Below are 19,447 nucleotides of genomic sequence, written 5' to 3'. Positions count from 1 at the left end.
TACCTGTAGCAGCGAAGCAACAATACTCAAAATACGTTATGCGCTATACGGGCTAAAACGAGCTGCCCAAAATCACTTTTCTTGAACTACCGAAAAAGTTGTGTATAGAATTCCCATTATGCGCATCCGAATGGTCACTCCAGAGACACTTTTAGACTATGACGCAAGCAGATGTTTTACTGGCGCGAAACACACCCGGTTTTCTTGCCCTGAGGTCTTTGACTGTTTTCAACTTTGTGCATGTATATCTGTGTTTATGTGGTGTTTATGATTGTGAGTTTGTAAATATAGGGTAGTGAAATGAGTGCAGACACAGATGAATCAAATTCTGCTGATGCTATAATTTTTAAACGTAAGCGTAGAAAACCTTTAAGAAAACGCAACGATGAAGAAATGGAATCCAATGAAAGTGAGGAAGAGGAAGATACAAGGTAACGACTTAACATTTCTTCAGATGTTTGTTTCAACACAGCCTTATTTAATTGATGTTTCAATGCAATAGGAAAAAATTAGAAGAAATGAAGACACTCCAAAAGCTTCGTCAGAGGCAAAATGGTGTCAGCTTGGTCAGCTTAGCCCTTGGAAAGAAGGTTACATTACAAGAAGAGACGTCTGTGGTAAATTACCTGCGAAGTTTGTTCCTTGAAGTTAATTAGTTTCATGTTCCATGGATCATTTGTACGATTAATCATAATGATTTGGTACGAGTCATTATACATTGAAATTACACTTTCATATGTAAATACGGCTACATGCTGACTGTTTGAAAAGACTCTTTAAAAAACAATACAGAGGTGAGATGGTAATTTCTACTTACCGTCTTTTACACTGTACAATAACGCAAATTCTTGTGCAGAATAGGAGGAGTTGTCAAGGAGAGACTGTTTCAGTTTGACAGATGCAAAGTTAAATATGAAAACAAACCTTATGTATCACTGTGTAAATGGTCAGAAATTTTTGTGGCAGCATTGTGCAAGCACTCCATGTTTGTGCTAAGGACAATCTTAGTGTGAAGTAATGAATGTCATCTTTTCGTTTGGTATTGTAATTATATACATCATTGTTCCTTTTGAAGTGCAGTTCATTATTTACAACAAACTTCATGAGGGAACAAATGTACTGTGAAGCAGTAGTCAGAATGTGTAACTACTTAAGCATATGTCTGCAAGATGATCATGGATGAGCACCACATAATATATTTACAGCATGTTCTGAGCAATTAAGCTGTTCTTTCTTACCCTAGAACATTATTCTGTATCACATTATTAAATGAAAAATATGCAAAACTTGTTAGTTTACTGATTTGTCACTACCCAAGATTTGCAGTGATTCAAAGTTGAAAAAGCTTAAATGTGGCTGTTTTAGGAGTTCCAAAATATGTTTTCTCCAGTTTAAATTCTCATCAGTATCGTCATCTAAAACTTTTGAAGTCACCACCCTTTTCATTATTCCTCAGCATCTGTTATACTTTATAACCGCTGAAGTAGCTACCCCTACATGTGGAGAACTGAATGTACTGTGTCCTTTTGAAACTGAGAGTCACAGTAATACATACTTTTAAAACATTATTTACAATTCTTCTGTTGCTGTATGTTTTGGACTGATGAAAATACTAGTGTCATCGCAGAAAGAACTAACTGTATTTGTTGCATATTATATGGAAGTTCATTTACATATAGGAGAAACTATAGTAGACCTAAGACTGAATCTTGTGGTACCCCATAAGTAACTCCTCTCCCCCTCCCCCCAGAAGAATCTCTCTTGTTCCATTGGTTGAGTTATTAAATACAACTTTTGCATTCTTTTTGTTAGTTGTGACATTATCCATTCATTGGTGATACCAATTCCGCAAAACATCAGTTTATAAAAAAAAAAAAATATTATGATTCACAGAGTCAAATGTCTTATATAAGTCACAGAAAAACCATCTGGTGCTATATTGTTATTTTGTGCTGGTAAAATTTGGTGAGTGAATGTGTAAATGGCATTCTCAGTTAAGCAACTCTTCTGAAATCCAAACTGTGATTTACTGAGGATATTATTGTTGCTCAGGTGAGATAGTATTCTAGAATACAATATACTCAAAACTTTTGGAAATGTCGGTAGCAAGAGAGGTCAATAGTTATTAACATCTCTCCTGTCACCTTTCTTATAGAGAAGTTCAGAAATGGCATATTTCTATCACACCATCAAATTACTTGATTTTTCAATACCTTCTGAGAAATTTTGAGTAGTTTCTGTGGTGTGCAGCTGCTGGATCTGTGCATGTTTTTGCCAACAGATACATTTCCCTTTATGACTCACAAGATACTTTAATCCCTCTAGTGATCCATGGTTTTCTACATGATTGTTTAATCTCATTTCTGATTAGCTTATGTGGAAAGCTGTTGTCGAATATGATATGAATTTATCATGAAATAGATTAAATTTGATGTCATCATTTGGTTTATTATAAATTTCATCCCAGGTAGCGTCTCACAAACTGTTTTTAAAAATGATTGTCCTGCAACCATTAATTATTCTAACTGATTTCCACCAAAGAGTATCTGTCCTGTAAGTTACTATCTTATTTATCATAACTGACTGTTCATCGTGATCAGAGAGAGCATTTGGTACCTTGTACACTTAAAACAGTATCGTCCAAGAAAACGTTATCAATAAGGGGTTAGGGTCATTCTGTCTTTAGGAATCCGTGTTGAAAAGTTAATTACTGGGATCAAATTGTAGGGTCCATATGACGTTTCCATATCCTTTTTCCTGTCAGAATCTTTTAGAGAAACTACTAAAAACACCATATACTACTGAATGTCTTCTGCTGTGTGACGGATCAAGTAGTAAGGAAACCATACGCCTCATTAACAGTTCAAAATTTCCCATTGGGAATTTATAAACAGTTACAATTAAAAGTGAATTGTTGTTCATTATTAATTCACAAGCACACAAAATCTACCTGTTTTTACATTCTTGAACTTCTGTGTTAATATATGTGTAACAGCTCCTCCTTTCCCATATTAGTTCTACATAAGTTAGATGTTAGAGTGTGATTTTTATATTTAACTTCTGTAACCTTGTGGTTATGAGGTTTAATTTTTGAATACTATAGTCAACCATTAGAAGTTAAGTAAGGACTCTTACATTTACAGACGGATCCATTTAAAGTGAAGACTGGTGGCATGGTGGATATGCAAGCCCTTAAAAGTGGAAAAGTGAAACGTGTTGATGATGCCTACGACACAGGAATTGGAACGCAGTTCTCAGCAGAGACAAATAAAAGGGATGAGGATGAAGAAATGTAAGTTGAAGAGAAATGAGTATGTTAAGACTGTGTATGAATACAACTCCCCTTAACCAAAAGAAAGCTCACAATCGAGAATAAGTGTAGATGGTTGGTGCAAGGCATGAAACTTGAGTATAGTGACTGGACTGGATGAAGGGAAGGGGGGCAGATTTCTTTACACTGCACCTATCCCCATGGAGTCAGTTATATGTGGGGCATTGGTTGGTCATCCCGTCCCCAAATACCCTCTGAAATCAGCCAAAAAAAAGTATGCTCATAGCGTTGATATGTTTATGAAAGCTACTTTCCATTGAATTGTATTAGTTATTGGGATCAGACTTACTGTTGTAGCGTAACAAGTTTGCTACGCCACACTGGGAAGGGAGCCGAAAGAAAGGCACGCGTACACACACGCCGACTGGCTTCAAGTCTGGAACAGGATAACTATTGAATGGTAGCAAGAAAAGTACGTAGCTGCTTTATACTTAACTTTTATTCTTTGATGAATACAGCGTTCTTCTTGAGACATTTATACGATAACTCACAAACTAGGTAAGGCTAATGGCGCCTTGCTAGGTCGTAGCCATGGACTTAGCAGAAGGCTATTCTAACTGTCTCTCGGCAAATGAGAGGGAGGCTTCGTCCGTATTGTCGCTAGCAATGTCGTCCGTACAACTGGGGCGAGTGCTCTATCGTATCTCGAGACCTGCCTTGTGGTGGCGCTAGGTCTGCGATCACACAGTGGCGACACGCGGGTCCGACATGTACTAAATGGACCGCGGCCGATTTAAGCTACCACCTAGCAAGTGTGGTGTCTGGCGGTGACACCACACTTACCATCATGTAAATGTATATTCAATGAAATGTATATGTGCCAAAATATCTGAATAGCCCTATGTGAGAGGTATGCACTTGGGCGGCATGCTCACTAAAGAGGTGGAGAAGATATATTTGTGTTCCAGTGGACAGATGATAGCAACTCTTACACTGACTGATCCATTTGTATTCAGTAGGCTGAATTTCATGTGGAATGTGTGGAATAACAAGCCTTTAATTCCTGTGCTTCATAACAAGCCTTTAATTCCTGTGCTTCACTCTGTCTTTGGTTGACATACATGGATTTTACATATCCATGTGAGGGCAGAGCATAATAGACTATGTAGATGCCTTTGTGAGGTTTCTCTGATGTTTTAGACCCAAATTACCCAGTACGTTTACTGTGTGGTTTCCTTTCTGTTATATGGTCTTTCCTCCATGACATGATTGTCTCACATCTACTGTAATCTAATAAGTAATCATTATGCTCTCTCTTCTCCGACCTTTGTATTTTTCATAGTTAGTGTATTGTGTATGAACATATTATGCACCAAAATACTCGGGAATTTTCTCCGAGTGAACAAAACAGGTTCACATCTTATTGTAATTACTTGTAGTAAATATGGAGCAAATGTTGCAACAATGAATGTAAGCCTTGGGCTACACTATGCATTAATTTTGTATGGTAGAACAATGCCAGAAATTGCAGTTTTGATTGCTTTTTCAAGTGATCTCATGTATGCTTTTTATTATTTAATATTAATTGGTTATTTAATATCTGTGTTTATAAGAGGGAATGTTTTTACTGAAGAAAGATTGAAAACTTCACGAAATATCCGTCAAAGTGGCTGTGGGGAGGCAAACATCAGCCATCTTTTCCAATGTGTTATCCTTTTCCATAATTGTCAGTTGCTCTTTTACCCTTGATAGACTATAAGTGCTTACTTTTGCTGCTGTGTCATAGTTCTCGTGACCGTTGTTCAAGTAATATAACAAGGAAACAACAGATCCACACAGCAGCTTATCAGTGATGTGGTGTATGTGGCAACACTGAAATAATTTAGACAGTTACCACTAGTATGGGATAGCTGAAGTGTGTTGTGTCACATCAGTTGACAGGGGTACCGAAGTGAATATGTTAGTGACTAAAGGGAATAGAGGATGACTTCCTTACTAGCATTACAGTTGTTACTTTTCATTGCTTTAAAGAATAGTGTGATTTTATGCTCATACTTGTACCTCTGCACCATATGACATTTATCTGCAGGTGAATTATCAGGTTTCCTCATTTTTATCTGTTGTTTCCATCCACAAGTTTCCTCCCTCATTTTATCAGTACAGTCTTCTGTTTCATTCACTAAGAATCCTTCTATTTTTTTCACATCTAATTAACATAACAAGTAAGGTATTTTATATTAACTCTTATTTTTGACAGCCTTCCACCTAAGATACAGAAAATTAAATACAAAACAAAAAATGTATCAAAGACAGTATAATGTCACTTTAATTCAGTTTCATTTCCTTAATGAGACATTGTTTGCATTACATTGTACAACACTCCTATATTTCAGTCAGCATGTCATTTAAAGATAGGAAATCTGAAATTCTGTTAACACCAACATTTGTGTTTTCTAGGATGAAATATATTGAAGAACAGTTATCTAAGAGGAAAGGAAAAGTAAAGACAGAAGAAGGAGGTGGAGAGTCTTCTGATCAAAAGTATTGCTCTCCAGAAGAATCTGCACTCCTTGCTGTGCCAGAACATCTCCGAGCCTCATCAACACATCGGTCAGAAGAAATGCTTTCCAATCAAATGCTTAGTGGCATTCCTGAAGTGGACCTTGGCATTGAGTGAGTAGGAATTTACTCATCATTTTACTATTTTAGAAAAGCTTTGAAATGTATCATAGTCTATTAGTTTTCCATATTTATGAACAACTTTCAGCACTGTTATATTTCACTTTTGTGATGTTTACAGTTTACTTTCTAGTTGCAGTCATTCAAAAACTGTAAGACAGAAATATGCTGTGCACTGCTGTTTCCAAATGGCACTGTTGATCACAGAATGTAGTCTGTTGGTTTTCCCTTAATTTCCAGATGCTCAATTTTGAAGCTTGCATTTGCAGTCTCTTGAAATACACTATATCAGTGGCACTTCTTTTTATCATTGTAGCAGTAATTATACAGATTTCAAAGTATTCAAAACAATTCTGCACCCTTCCCCCCATTTTCAGTCCTTCAGTTGTCTTTTTGAAATTTAGCAGATCCTCCAACTGAAGACTCCTTTATTATTAGACCAAATTTTGTCATTTTAATTTATGAATAAACTTCCTTTGTTTCAGTCAGAAAATAAATTATCAACAAGATAGAAAGTGTATATTCAGGGTAGTGATACTTACGATGCTAAGTCTTTGACACTAACTGCCAGTTTCTACGTGACACAAATATTCAGGTGCATATATAGTTGTGAGCAACATGCTTGCAAGTGATTCATAAACCACTCAGTGGCAAAACTGATGCAGCAAGCTTCCCCTTAGTGTTCTATGAGTCTCATTTCTCCTGATTGTAACCACATTTGCGAGCACTCAGCAGTGTCATCCCTATTGTATCAGAGTTCCTTTTTGTGCTCGCTGGAAGAACCAGCTGCACACTCAGTGGCTTATGGGTCACCCACAAAATATGTAAAGCAGTAATATCCTTGCAAATGGTTCATTAATCACTCTGCTTGCAAATGTGTGCACATCTTTACTCCATTAATCTGAAATCATTAACCCTGTAGGCTATCATATCCCCACCCAAATTCTGGCATCCTAGAAGCCAATTATTGGACATCATATATAAAATGCTAGTTAATTGCTGAAGTGGTTTTAAGAAAGTTTCAGAACTCACCCCTGTCCATGAAAGCCTTTTGCCTTCACATAATACTAGAAGTTGAAATCTGGTTGAATAATGAGATAGTAAGTAATATAACTTCTAACAGAACATGAAATTCATAACTGAAAATAGACATGGGTTGTATACAGCTTAACTGGAAATATTGGGTCTAACAAGATAAAATTAAATCTGGCTGTGAACTCTTACGGTAAGGAGTATTTGCGGACATGAATTAATAACAGTGTGTTTCTGCCAGCCACCAATCAGTGGGTAATTCAAAGCTACCCTTCACCTTTCACCCCTCTTGTTCTCTGCAACTATTTCAGCTTTGTTGCAGTGGTGAACAGTACTGACACAAATTGTTGAATCCCTAGAGATATGCTAAATTTGAGGTTGCAGAGGAACATTGTATTCTTCACGCTAGGAAACTTCACCACACATGGTTTTAACTATACATGGTGAATCTCCTAAAACTTACATCACAGATATTGTGAAAATGAAAAGTGCTGTTGATGTGTGGTTTTCACAGAAGGGATCGGTAGTTGGGGGCTCATATTGTTAGCCAATAAATAGATTGTAATAATTCTTAGAAAGCATTTTTTTTGTGCAAACATACACATTTTTAAGTGGAATAGTGCCTGTTGACATTAACAAACTAAAAGTAGGGTAAATTAGAATGTCAGTGGTGTTTGTCGCAGTATTCTCGTGCGAGTTGTCTACAAGATATCGTATTGTGCAAAGTTTGCAGACCGACACTTGTTTGTGCCATTCAACCTGCGTAGTTGCTTAGTCCGATGTTGTTATACTTACAGTGTGCTTATGTCTTCCTTAAGTGCATTGTGACTAGCCAGTCAGTTAGTGTGTGACAGTCCAAGCAGTAGATCATGATTGAACTATGTGATTTTCCAGTGCTGAAAAGCTGACATGCTCGCGTTGTATGAAGAGTGTAGGGAGAACACAGTTTATTCTTGTACAGTGTATGCAGCAAGATATCCCAGTAGACATCAACCATCTTGGCAGTTATTTATCAACCTTTTCAATCAGTTACATGAAAGTGGTAGTGTAACACGTAGCCAATGTAACAGAAGGAAACAAGCAACAACAGAAGAGCGGGAAGTTAATGTCCTTTCTGTTAACACAGTTGAATTGCACATTAGCTCCCAAGCAATTGCACAAAGAAGTGGCATGAGTCAGGCATGTGTCCTACGCATTCTCGATCCCTATCACATATCTCTCTCCATCAAGAGCTACATGGAAACGGTTATGAGACTCACGTTACTCCCTGTACATGGGCATTAAGACAGGATACTCCAGATGTATCTTGTATCTTGTTTAGTAATGAGGCCACATTTACCAACCATGGCCATGTAAACTGCCGAAATGTGCACTGTTGGTCTGTTGACAATCCCCATTGGCTTTTTCATGTGGAACATCATCCATGAAGTGTGAACGTGTGATAGTGCCTCATGGTCCGATGTAAGGTGGTAAATGTAGAAACTGGTGTCCGTCCATTGCAATACACTGTTGACAACAACATACAACTGAGCGACATGCCAACTTTGCTCTCTAAGATCATCCAGTGTGTGTGGTCTCACAGTGTAAACTGCATTCTTGAGAGTACCCCACAGAAAGAAGTCTAGAGGAGTTAAATCTGGAGATCGAGCGAATACTCCACAGCCCCTCTTCGTCCAATCCGTATGGCAGGGAATGAACAATGGAGAAATGCTCTTACATCCAGGTGAAAGTGAGGTGGCACCCCATTCTTTTGAAAGTAATAATCTTCATTTCCAAACACAACACAAGACCGGGAGTTATCATTTCCAACATTTCCAAGTACGAGTCGTCTGTGATAGTGTTGTCAAAGAAGTAGGACCTGATTAACTGTCTAGAAGACAGACCACACCAGACTGTTACTCCTGATAGATTAATGTGCCTTTGCTCAGTTATGTATGGATTCTCCCTGGCCCAGTACACGCAATTATGGCAGTTAATTATTCCGTCAAGTTTAAATGTCACTTCATCTGACCAAAGAATTCGATCTTGGAAACATTGCTCTTCTTCACATCTGTTAATGAACCTTTCACAAAATTCGCTTCGCCTATCAGGATCATCCTCGTTAGAGCATGGAGAAGTCCTGGAATGCAAGGCTTAAAGCTCTGAGACCGCAAAATTTTATGAACACTGCTTCTGCAGATCTCAGTCTCACGAGAGAATTTCCTCACAGATTTCTTCAGGGATCATGTATATGCCTAGATTACTGCATCAACACTCTCATTGTCTGTTGAACTTCTCTTTCATCCGCCATGTCCTTTCTTCATACCGTGCACCATTCCTTTCACTTCAAACTTACCTCTGATTATTGTAATTGTTAATCTTGTCTTCCAAATTCAACTCTCCAACGTCGGCATACCACACTCACATTCTCTGTTTTCCAGTAACACTTTAGCACCCATTTCCATTGTTCAAACAATAACACTATGTTCGCTAACAATCCTGAAACAAAAGAAAGCATTGTTATGTTTTTCACCGCCTTCTAAATTATTACTCAGAAGAATTGTATTTCTGTCTCCTTTATTAAAATAGATATTCTGTTTCAAAGTGCGTATACATTATTTTGGGTCACCCTTAATTTTTCACAAAAATTACACTTTCTAAGAATTATTACAATCTATTTGTTGGCTTACAGTATGAGCCCCTAACTATCAATACATTCTGCAAAAATTGAGCATCAATAGCACTTTCCATTTCCGCAATATTTGCAAGTTATAGGTGATTCAGCCTATATGTTAATATTAGGCATTTATGAAAAATGTGGAAATAGATACTGTCTGCAAATTAACAATCACTTTTGATGTCAGTTGTTTTATCGCATTTCTTAGTTAGCTCGGGTGAACTGCAAAAACAAATAATAATAATTTCCCTTAGTTTCTGGTTTCATTGTGTCCAAATTTGCACTCTTTAATACAAATTCACTCCTACTGACCAGGACTTACCTTTCTCTGTTGTACATTCCACAGTTATTCCCTTCCTATGGTTTTGACCTACTCACTGTCTTCATCTTACTGCCCATTTGTTTATTGCTACACATGATAAATTAAGACAAAAAGCGCTTAATATCTCACACTTAAGCAATAGTAACTCCAATCAGGCACTTATTTCAACCAGTGTTTTGTTGTATCTGTTATGATCCTGTTTACTTTCTCCATTTCCTTTTCTTGTTTCACTGATTACAATTTATATTTTTTTCTCCTTATTTTATGCCTTCTCTCTTCATTTCTCTTAGCTATTCTAACATTTTGTTCGGTAATAATGTATTTAGCAAAGATTTGAGGTCTTTTATATGGATAAGCATTTTAAAATGATATCAGTGAAACAATTCTGTGTATTCTTTCTCACAGTGCAAAAATACGTAACATTGAAGCTACTGAAGAAGCAAAGCTAAAGCTACTTTGGGAACGCCACAGCAAGAAGGATGCTCCCTCACAGTTTGTTCCAACCAATATGGCTGTTAACTTTGTTCAGCATAACAGATGTAAGAGGCAGTATATATATAATTTTGCATAATAAACAAGTTTGTCATACTGCACGGTCTCAAATTAGTCAAGCATACAATTTTTAATTTAATGTTTAAAGCACAACAAGTTAGTGAATAATCTCATTCTCATCAATGTTTCAGTTAATATTGAAGATCCAGAGCCACCTAGGAGAAGAGATAAACATGTAGAAGAAAAGAAGAAGGCTGTTGTTGTGGGATTAAACCCAGAAGAGAGGGGCAAACGACAACGGGACAATGCTGAAAAGGCAACAGATGATTATCATTATGAACGATTTAAAAAACAATTTAGGCGTTATTAGTATGTGTATTGAGAACCTCTAGCTGATTTAATATTGTCTTGAAGTAAGTTTTGACATGTTAAAATATTTAAAACGATAGCACTACGACCAAGTGTGACGAAAGGAGATTAAAACTATTATAACAGCAGCGGACACACTGAGTAGTTCACATAGAATCCAGTAATATATGTTTAATTTTGTAAAATAACTTTGTTTATATAAAATAAAAACCCTTTCCCTTTTTAAGTAAATGAAAGCTTTCGTCTTGTTGACTGATAAGATGGTAAGTTGTTGGTTACCGTTCTGTTGTTTATTGCATGACATTTCAGAATAATTTCTATTATAATCAGTGCATCTTTCAGATTCATTTCTTTAACATTTTTTCTAAGTGCTTTATGGCAGCTGGGTAGGTCATTGCCTCTACACCAGCAGGAACTGTTCATCTGTGGAAAATTGGTGCAGTTTGAGCATAATTCTAAGTTGTGGCAACAAAGCAAAATCATATGGGCCAAAATCATAGATATAGGGTAGTATCTTGTTGTAGTTGACTAGTGACATAAATTTTTATCAGTGTACCAAGAAATTATTGCAAGAAAAGAACACGCTATTGGATCTCAGTCATGGATGGACGGTTGTAAGGACCTGTTTAATTTGGAGCAGGCATTGTTCCTCATACCACATCCCATTTTTGAGAGATTGAATCTTCTTCACTTATGAAGTAGAAAACTGATTTTTTGTCTTTTTGAGGAACAGGGGTTTTCAGACTGTAAAGTTCAAAGATTCCCCTGTGATAACACATGATACACACTACTCTTCTTTAGGGGTGGGAAAAATTGACCAGTTAAAACCAATACTACTATTTTAGTTCTGAATAACCATTATTTTTTATATTTGTTTGGTCTCAGTTGTAACAGACGTTTTTTATATTCTGCTAATAAGTGATTTAAAAAAATATCAATTACAGTTTGAGTCACGACTGATGGTGGTCAAGTTTAGACTTGTTCTGCGCACCTATGCCATGCATTCTTTGACAACCAACGAGCAGTCAGTAGTGTTCTCAGCACCCTGCTGTGAATGTCAATGTCTTAGCCATTGCGGGCATTAAATGTGATTGTAGTGAGTATATCATGGGGCTTCCATTAAACACATTCAGATACATTGTACTTTTATTTTGGAATCCTGGATGGCTCTATTAAATATATTGTTATACTAAATGCAAAGCTTCCACTTACAGAGACTATATCAGACACTGCATCTCCTTTCTTATTTTCATTTTGAAATAGAGAACTACATATGATGTCTATCACTTATCATTATTTACTTCATTCAAAGATAAATCCTTGACTAACTATACTGCAATCCACAGTACAACTGGAACTGTCAACATTGTGATCATCTTGTGTAAGTGGATAAATAAACTTGATGTGAAGTACAAAATTTTAATGCTCTTTAATATTTGGAGTCTCATAATACGAAACTATAGCACTTGCAGAAGATTGTAGCTGTGTTGTAGGATAGAGTGTGGTGAAAAATATTTGTTAAGATAAAAATTTAGTACACTGTGCCCTTTCTGAGTTAATCAGAATTGAATTTAGTCAATCGGGCCATTGTGTGTGCAAATTCAGGAGGCTTGACAAATACAGTTATTGTCAGTTGACCTAATAACATACACGGTAGCACAGGAGATTGCTCAGCCTTCTGTTCAGGTTTCATTCGTATTACCATTCCATTCCAATTTTTTTATCGGTCTCTTGTTCTGTTTTAGGAAACCAAATGAGGAACACATTTGACAACACCGTCTATGGTAGGCTGCTTGAATTTGCACACGCAATGGCTTCATTGACTGACTTCGATGCTAATTAACTCTGAAACAGTGCAGTGTATCGAACTTTTTTCTTAACATTTATTTTTCAGCACAACCTACCCTGCGACGTCTGTACAAGCATTTGAGACTGGTTCTGATCACCTATATTTTGTTACAAGGAAGGAGGCTACATATCCCATAAAAATTTCAAAAAAAAAGCCGTGTTTAGTCTCAGTTATGTTATGATTGCACACTAAATGGGTCAGCACAAGAATACATCTGTAAAGCATGGCATCTGCCTCCAAATCACCACAAAATTTGTGTCATAATGCTGAAGTTACTGACAGTGAGTAATGCTTTTCAAGTAGTTATGTTCAAAAAGCTAACTGTGGTGTAAAGGCAGCCCTGGAAATCTACTTTCCAACATCCTCATGTTTGCACAGGGTATAGAATATATAGAACATAGTGCTAATGGCCAGAAATGAACCCTAACTCTGCACCCAAAGTTGGTGTCATATTCCATGGATCATTTGAATGATTAATCATAATGATGTGAAACAAGTTGTTTGTCTTTCACATTATACATTCATGGCTGCATGCTGACCATTTATAAGCACCTTTATTATACAAGTGTTAGTGACTCCTATCCACCACCTTTTACATATTATAAAAACCAAAATTATTCTGTGGACTGAAATGAGCTGTCAAGGAGAAACTTTTTTGGTTTGACAGACAGCAAAATTAAATCTGAAAACAGACATTGTATATCACTGCGTAAGTGGTCAAAAATTATGGTGGGAGCATTGTGCACCCCTTTTTGTGCTAAGAACAACCTTAGTGTGGGGTATTAATGTCATCTTTTCTTCTGATATTGTAATTATGTGCATCAGTGTTACTTCTGAACTGCAGTGCACTTCATGAGAGAGTAAATATACAGTGAAGCTGTAGTCAAAATGTCTTAACTCTGTTTAAAAAAAAAAAAGTTTACTGAATGGTTGTAGGTGAGCTCCATATAATGTTCTTAAAGCACCTTTTCGAGTGATTAAGACTTTCTTTCTTAAAGATTCATTACTCCAGAACATTATTTCGTATGACATTATTAAACTAAAATACACAAAATATCTCTCCCCCCAAGATTTGCAATGATTCAGAGTTCAAAGGTGGCTGAACTAAGTTGTTTTAAGAGATCCAACGTGATTTTTCCAATTTAAATTTTCACCAGTATAGACAAAAAAATTTTAAGTTTCCACCAGAGTTGTTATTTCCTCATTGGTGGAGTAACTATAAATGTGCAGAACCGAATATGTTGAAACAGAGTGAGACCATTCACAGAAGACCACTCAATAATACTCTTAAGAACATTGTTTGCCAGTTCTTCTGTCACTCTGTGTATGTATGGATTTGTTACAATTCTAGTGTCATCTGCAAGAGGAACTAATTGTGTTTGTTGTATATTCTACGGAAGTTCGTTTACATGCATGAGAAACAAACTTATGTTATAAAGTGACTCATTAGGAATGCACAGAGATTCTTTATTCCATCTTGTATAAGTTATCTTGGATATTTAATCAATGTATCAGTCCAAAGACATGTCAAATAGTATCATTAATACTGTGGGATTTTCCCTTTAGGCTACTCTCATCAGTGTTAGAGATGAGCTTCCATTCACCACACAATGTGCAATTTTTGTCTGGTTTCTCAAAAATCTGAGTGTGCTGCTCACTGTGTGCAATAAGTCAATGAAATCCACTTCAGACTTGAGCAGTCATATCACATATCCTTGGGTACACCCAATACATAATATTCAAAATGAGGGTCTACTTTTGAGATATGAAACCCCCTAAGTTTGCTTGCATACACTACTTGTAAGGTACATTGGGTGTAGAAGAGGAGGCATGGAAGGTGGGAGAAAACTATGATTTATACCCGTAAATCAATGCTTGGTAATCGTGGTTGTAGAAAGTTTCAGGGCTTAAGCTTCCATGCGGGTGAACTAGGTAGTTGCCAAAGGCACCAAAGTGGAAATGTATTAATTTGAGTAAATTGCATTTTTATGTCTGCTTACATTTTAAGAGATTTTTTTTTCTTTATACAAATGTAATATAAAACCATTACTTTTGTGGCCTCACAAATATCAACCACATACTATCCTACTCCAAAATGATGCTATAAATTAAAAGCACTCACATAAGTGCCTGAATGCTTGACCTTTGCTCACCACTCAAATTTCTGGTCTGCCCTGCACTAAAAAGAGTGTATCTCTATGAATAAGGAGACTCTACAACAGAATAGTAAACCACTGATGTGAGGAGTTCTACATATGCCAAAATAGCTGGGGAAATTGCTTTCTCCACCCTCATTTAACTGTTCATGTATCAATTGTACATGCAGAGAGAAACTTACTGAATTTACTATTAATTAAAAATTAACTCTAAAGCTCAGTGAGTAAGAAAAGTTAAGACTTTCACCAGTCTATCTGATTGGTAATCTACTAGCCAAGTTTTAAGGACTTTGGTAGGATAAGAGCAAGAAAACTGCCTCAAATCTTTTAAATAGCAAATTGAACTCTAAAACTGTAACACAACTGTAAATGGTAGGAAGCACTATGACATATTAAAATAACATTTTATTTTTTCTCATTTCTAAATATTCATCTTTCCCCTGAAAATCTGTTTAGTCATTTATTCCTGTAAGATTACTTAGTAACTTGAGCATGTAATAATAATTATTATTAGTATTTATATTGCTATATTTCCGTTTATGGCAGATTAGTGGCTAGTCTGTTAATTAACACACACACATTCTTGTGATGGGTTCAGACTCACTCGATTAAAGTCATTGCTGTTGTTCATCTCTCCCCTCCTGCTCCCCCCCCCCCCCCCCCCTGCCGTTTCAAAAATCAATTGTGTATTTTGTTGCATTAAGCCAACAATAAAAGACACTTCGGGTATCTATAGTGTCCTAGAAGCAAAATACGGTCACTGAATTTCACATCATTTTTAATAATATGGGTTCTACGTCTTCATATATACTCCGCTAGCCACCAAACGGTGTGTGGCGGAGGGCACAATTCACGCCAAAGTCATTCTCCCCCCTCTGTTCCACTCGCGGATCGCGCGAGGGAAAAACGACTGTCTGAGACCCCAGTACGAGCTCTAATTTCCCTTATCTTTGAATGGTAATCATTGTGCAATTTGAAAGTTGGTGTTAATAATATATGCTCTACATTCTCGGCGAAGACCAGATTTAGGAATTTAGTGAGCAGCCCTTTCCGTTTAGCCCGTCATCTATCTGCAAGTGTGTCCCACTTCAAACTATCTATAAGATTTGTAACACTCTCGCGATGGCTAAATCTACCAGTCATGAATCTTGCTGCTCTTCTTCGGACTTCGCAATCTCTTGAATCAGACCCAACTGGTAAGGGTCCCATACAGATGAACAGTACTCTAAGGCTGGTTGAACTAACATATTTTAAGCAATTTCCTTTGTTGAAGGATTGCATCGCTTCAGGATTCTACCTATGAACTGCAATTTAGAGTTCACCTTGTCTGTTACTTGTGTAATCTGATCATTCCATTGAAGATCATTTCGAACAGTCACACCCAGATACTTGACGGATGTTACCACTTCCAAAGACTGGGCCTTTATTTTGTACTCGTACTTAACTGGGTATTTTCGCCTTGTTATACGCAGTAGGTTACACTCACTAATATTGAGAGATTACTGCCAGTCATTACACCACACATTTATTTTCTGCAAATTCTCATTGATTTGTTCACAACTTTCATGTGATACTACTTTCCTGTAGACTGCAGCATCATCGGCAAACAGTCTAATGCCGCTGTCAATACCATCAACCAGATCGTTTATGTACATCATAAAAAGCAGCAGACCTATTACACTGCCCTGGGGGACACTTGAAGTTACACTTGGTTCTATTGAAGTCACCCCATTCAAGACGACATACTGCTCTCTGTCTGTTAGAAAACTTTCTATCCAACCACACATGTCATCAGATAGACCATAAGTGCACACCTTTTGGAGCAAGTGACAGTGCGAAACTGAGTGGAATGCCTTTTGAAAGTCGAGAAATATGACATCAACCTGGGAACCAGTATCTAGAGCCTGTTGTATATCATGCACAAAGAGGGCCAGCTGTGTCTCGCATGACCGCTGTTTCCTAAAACCGTGCTGGTTTCTGCAGATGAGCTTCTCAGAGTCTAAAAAGATCATTATGTCTGATCACAAAATATGTTCCATGATTCTACAACAAATCGATGTCAGTGAAATTGGCCGGTAATTATGTGCATCTGATTTCCTCCCCTTTTTATAGATTCCTATGACCTGGGCCTTCTTCCTGTCCCATGGAACTTTCCACTGTTCCAGTGATCTCTGATAAATGATGGATTAGAATGGTGCTATATTTGTAGCATAGTCAACATATAATCTTACGGGGATACCGTCTGGGCCAGATGCCTTCCTGACGTCGAAGGATCTTAACTGTTTTATAATCCCATATACACTAAACACTATGTCAGCCACCCTTGAGTTTGTTCAATAATTGAAAGGGGAATGTTGCTGCAGTCCTGTACCATAAACAAGTTTTTGAAAGCTAGGTTTAGAATTTAAGCCTTCTGTTTATCGTTATCTGCTACATTACCCATACAGTCAGCTAGAGAAGGTATTGAATAATTTGTAGCGTTCATAGATTTTACGTACAACCTAAATTTTTTGGGGTTATTTTTAGAATCTACAGATAAAATATTGCTTTCAAATTTGTCAAAAGAATCTCTCATTGACCTTTTGACAACTGCTTTCATTTTGCATAATGTTGTAGACGCACAAATAAAACTGGTGGGAATGCACTGTACTTCGATATACGCTTAGGTGACAGAAGTCATGGGGTACCTCCTAATATTGTGTCAGACCACCTTTTGCCCAGTGTAGTGCAGCAGCTCAATGTGGCATGGACTCAACAGGTCTTTGGAAGTCCACTGGAGAAATATTGAAGTATGCTGCCTCTATAGCCATCCACAATTGTGAAAGTGTTGCAGTTGCAGGGTTTTGTGCACTAAGTGACCTCTCAATTATGTCCAATAAATGTGCATTGGAATTCATGCCGGGCAATCTGGCTTGCCAAACCATTCGCTCAAATTGTCCAGAATGTCCTTCAAACCAATCATGAACAATTGTGGCCCGGTGACATGACACATTATTGTTTGGAAACATGAAGTCCATGAATGGCTGCAGATAGTCTCCACGTAGATGCACATAACCATTTACAGTCAATGATTGGTTCAGATGGACCAAAGGACCCAGTCCATTCCATGTGAAAATAGTTCACACCATTATGGAGCCACCACCAACTTGAACAGTGCTTTGTTGACAACTTGAGCCCATGATTTCGTGGGGTCTACACGACACTGGAACCCTACCATCAGCTCCTACCAACTGAACTGCAGATGATGTCGTGCTATTAGCAAAGATACTCTTCTTGGTCGTCTGTTGCCATAGCCCATAAACGCCAAATTTTAACACACTGTCCTAACAGATAGATTCGTCATCTGTCTCACATTGATTTCTGAGGTTATTTCACACAGTATTTCTTCTCTGTTAGCACTGAAAACTTGTCACAAACGCCTCCGCTCTAGGTTGTTAAAGTGTAGGGCATCAGCCACTGCACTGTCTATGGTGAGAGGTTACACCTGAAATCGTATTGTTGTCACACTCTTGACACTTTGGATCTCAGAATGTTGAATCCCCTTATGGTTTCCAAAGCGGAATGTCCCATGCATCTAGCTTCAACTACCATTCCGAGTTGAAAGTGTATTAATTCCCATTGTGCAGCCATTATCACATCAGAAACCTCATCACATGAGCACAGCTGACAGCTCAGCCAAAGCACTGCCCTTTTTTACCATGTGTACATGATGTTACTGCCATCCATATATGTGCATATTGCTATCCCATGATTTTTGTCCCTCAGTGTAGTGTCTGAATGACAATAATCAATGGTGGCTCATGTGAAACTTTACCAATGTCCTTAATATTACAAAAATAAACAGCTTGTGTTTCAGTATGTCGTCATGATAGGTGCAACATAATTTTGTTACAATATTAGCTTTATGTTATACACTATGATCATTTGTGGTGTTTATATTTTAGGATTTTTTCTTTTTATCATATTACTGTGTCCTAGAACTTTAACTCCCCCTTTACCCCAGACATCGCTGTTCCTGAATACCAAACATGGAAAGCAAGAAAGTGCATTGTGAACATTGTACCCATAGATCCACCTCTTTTCACACACTTTCATACTAAATTTCTTCAAATACTCCCTTTTTATGCCACCATCTACAGCCTTTTGACTTACAAGGGTAGTAATCATAATGAAATTGAATACATTAATTTTATATGTGTAAACTGAAGTGTTTAAGTATATTTAAATTTTGTGATTAACAGTTTAACATAGCAAGGAATAAAATAAATTGAAAAAAAATGATAACAGCAAGAATTGAATCCTAGCCGATGAATTGCCAGTCGGCATGCTTGACCACTGCACCACTGTACCAATATGTATAGTATCACTCAAAAATCTGTCATACTCAACTCGTAGATCTTTGGAGAGCATTTTACCCTTTTCTAAGGTCTACTCAGGTAGGAAATGAAATGAAATAAGAGTATGGCATTGTTGACAGGGAGGCCGCTATTTGGGGAAGTTCGCCCACCAAGTGCAAGTCTTATTCCATTTGACGCAACATTGGGCAACTTGCACACTGGTGATGAGGATGAAATTATGATGAGGACAACACAACACCCAGTCCCCAAGCAGAGAAAATCTC

At 37.3% G+C, this 19,447-nt stretch overlaps 1 protein-coding gene across 1 annotated transcript; it reads left to right on the top strand.

Moving 5' to 3' along the window:
- The first annotated feature begins 224 nt into the window (after positions 1-224).
- Positions 225-11,057, top strand: LOC126483676 (telomere length and silencing protein 1 homolog). Its single transcript, XM_050106756.1, has 6 exons — positions 225-431; positions 503-617; positions 3,144-3,292; positions 5,729-5,944; positions 10,366-10,499; positions 10,644-11,057. The coding sequence occupies exons 1-6, from the start codon at positions 301-303 to the stop codon at positions 10,820-10,822; spliced, it is 924 nt and encodes a 307-aa protein (XP_049962713.1). The 5' UTR covers positions 225-300; the 3' UTR covers positions 10,823-11,057.
- Positions 11,058-19,447: the final 8,390 nt, after the last annotated feature.

The sequence above is a fragment of the Schistocerca serialis genome, chromosome 1 (assembly GCF_023864345.2).
Source record: "Schistocerca serialis cubense isolate TAMUIC-IGC-003099 chromosome 1, iqSchSeri2.2, whole genome shotgun sequence".
Lineage (NCBI taxonomy): Eukaryota > Metazoa > Arthropoda > Insecta > Orthoptera > Acrididae > Schistocerca > Schistocerca serialis.
This window is presented reverse-complemented; position numbering and strand designations above follow the sequence as displayed.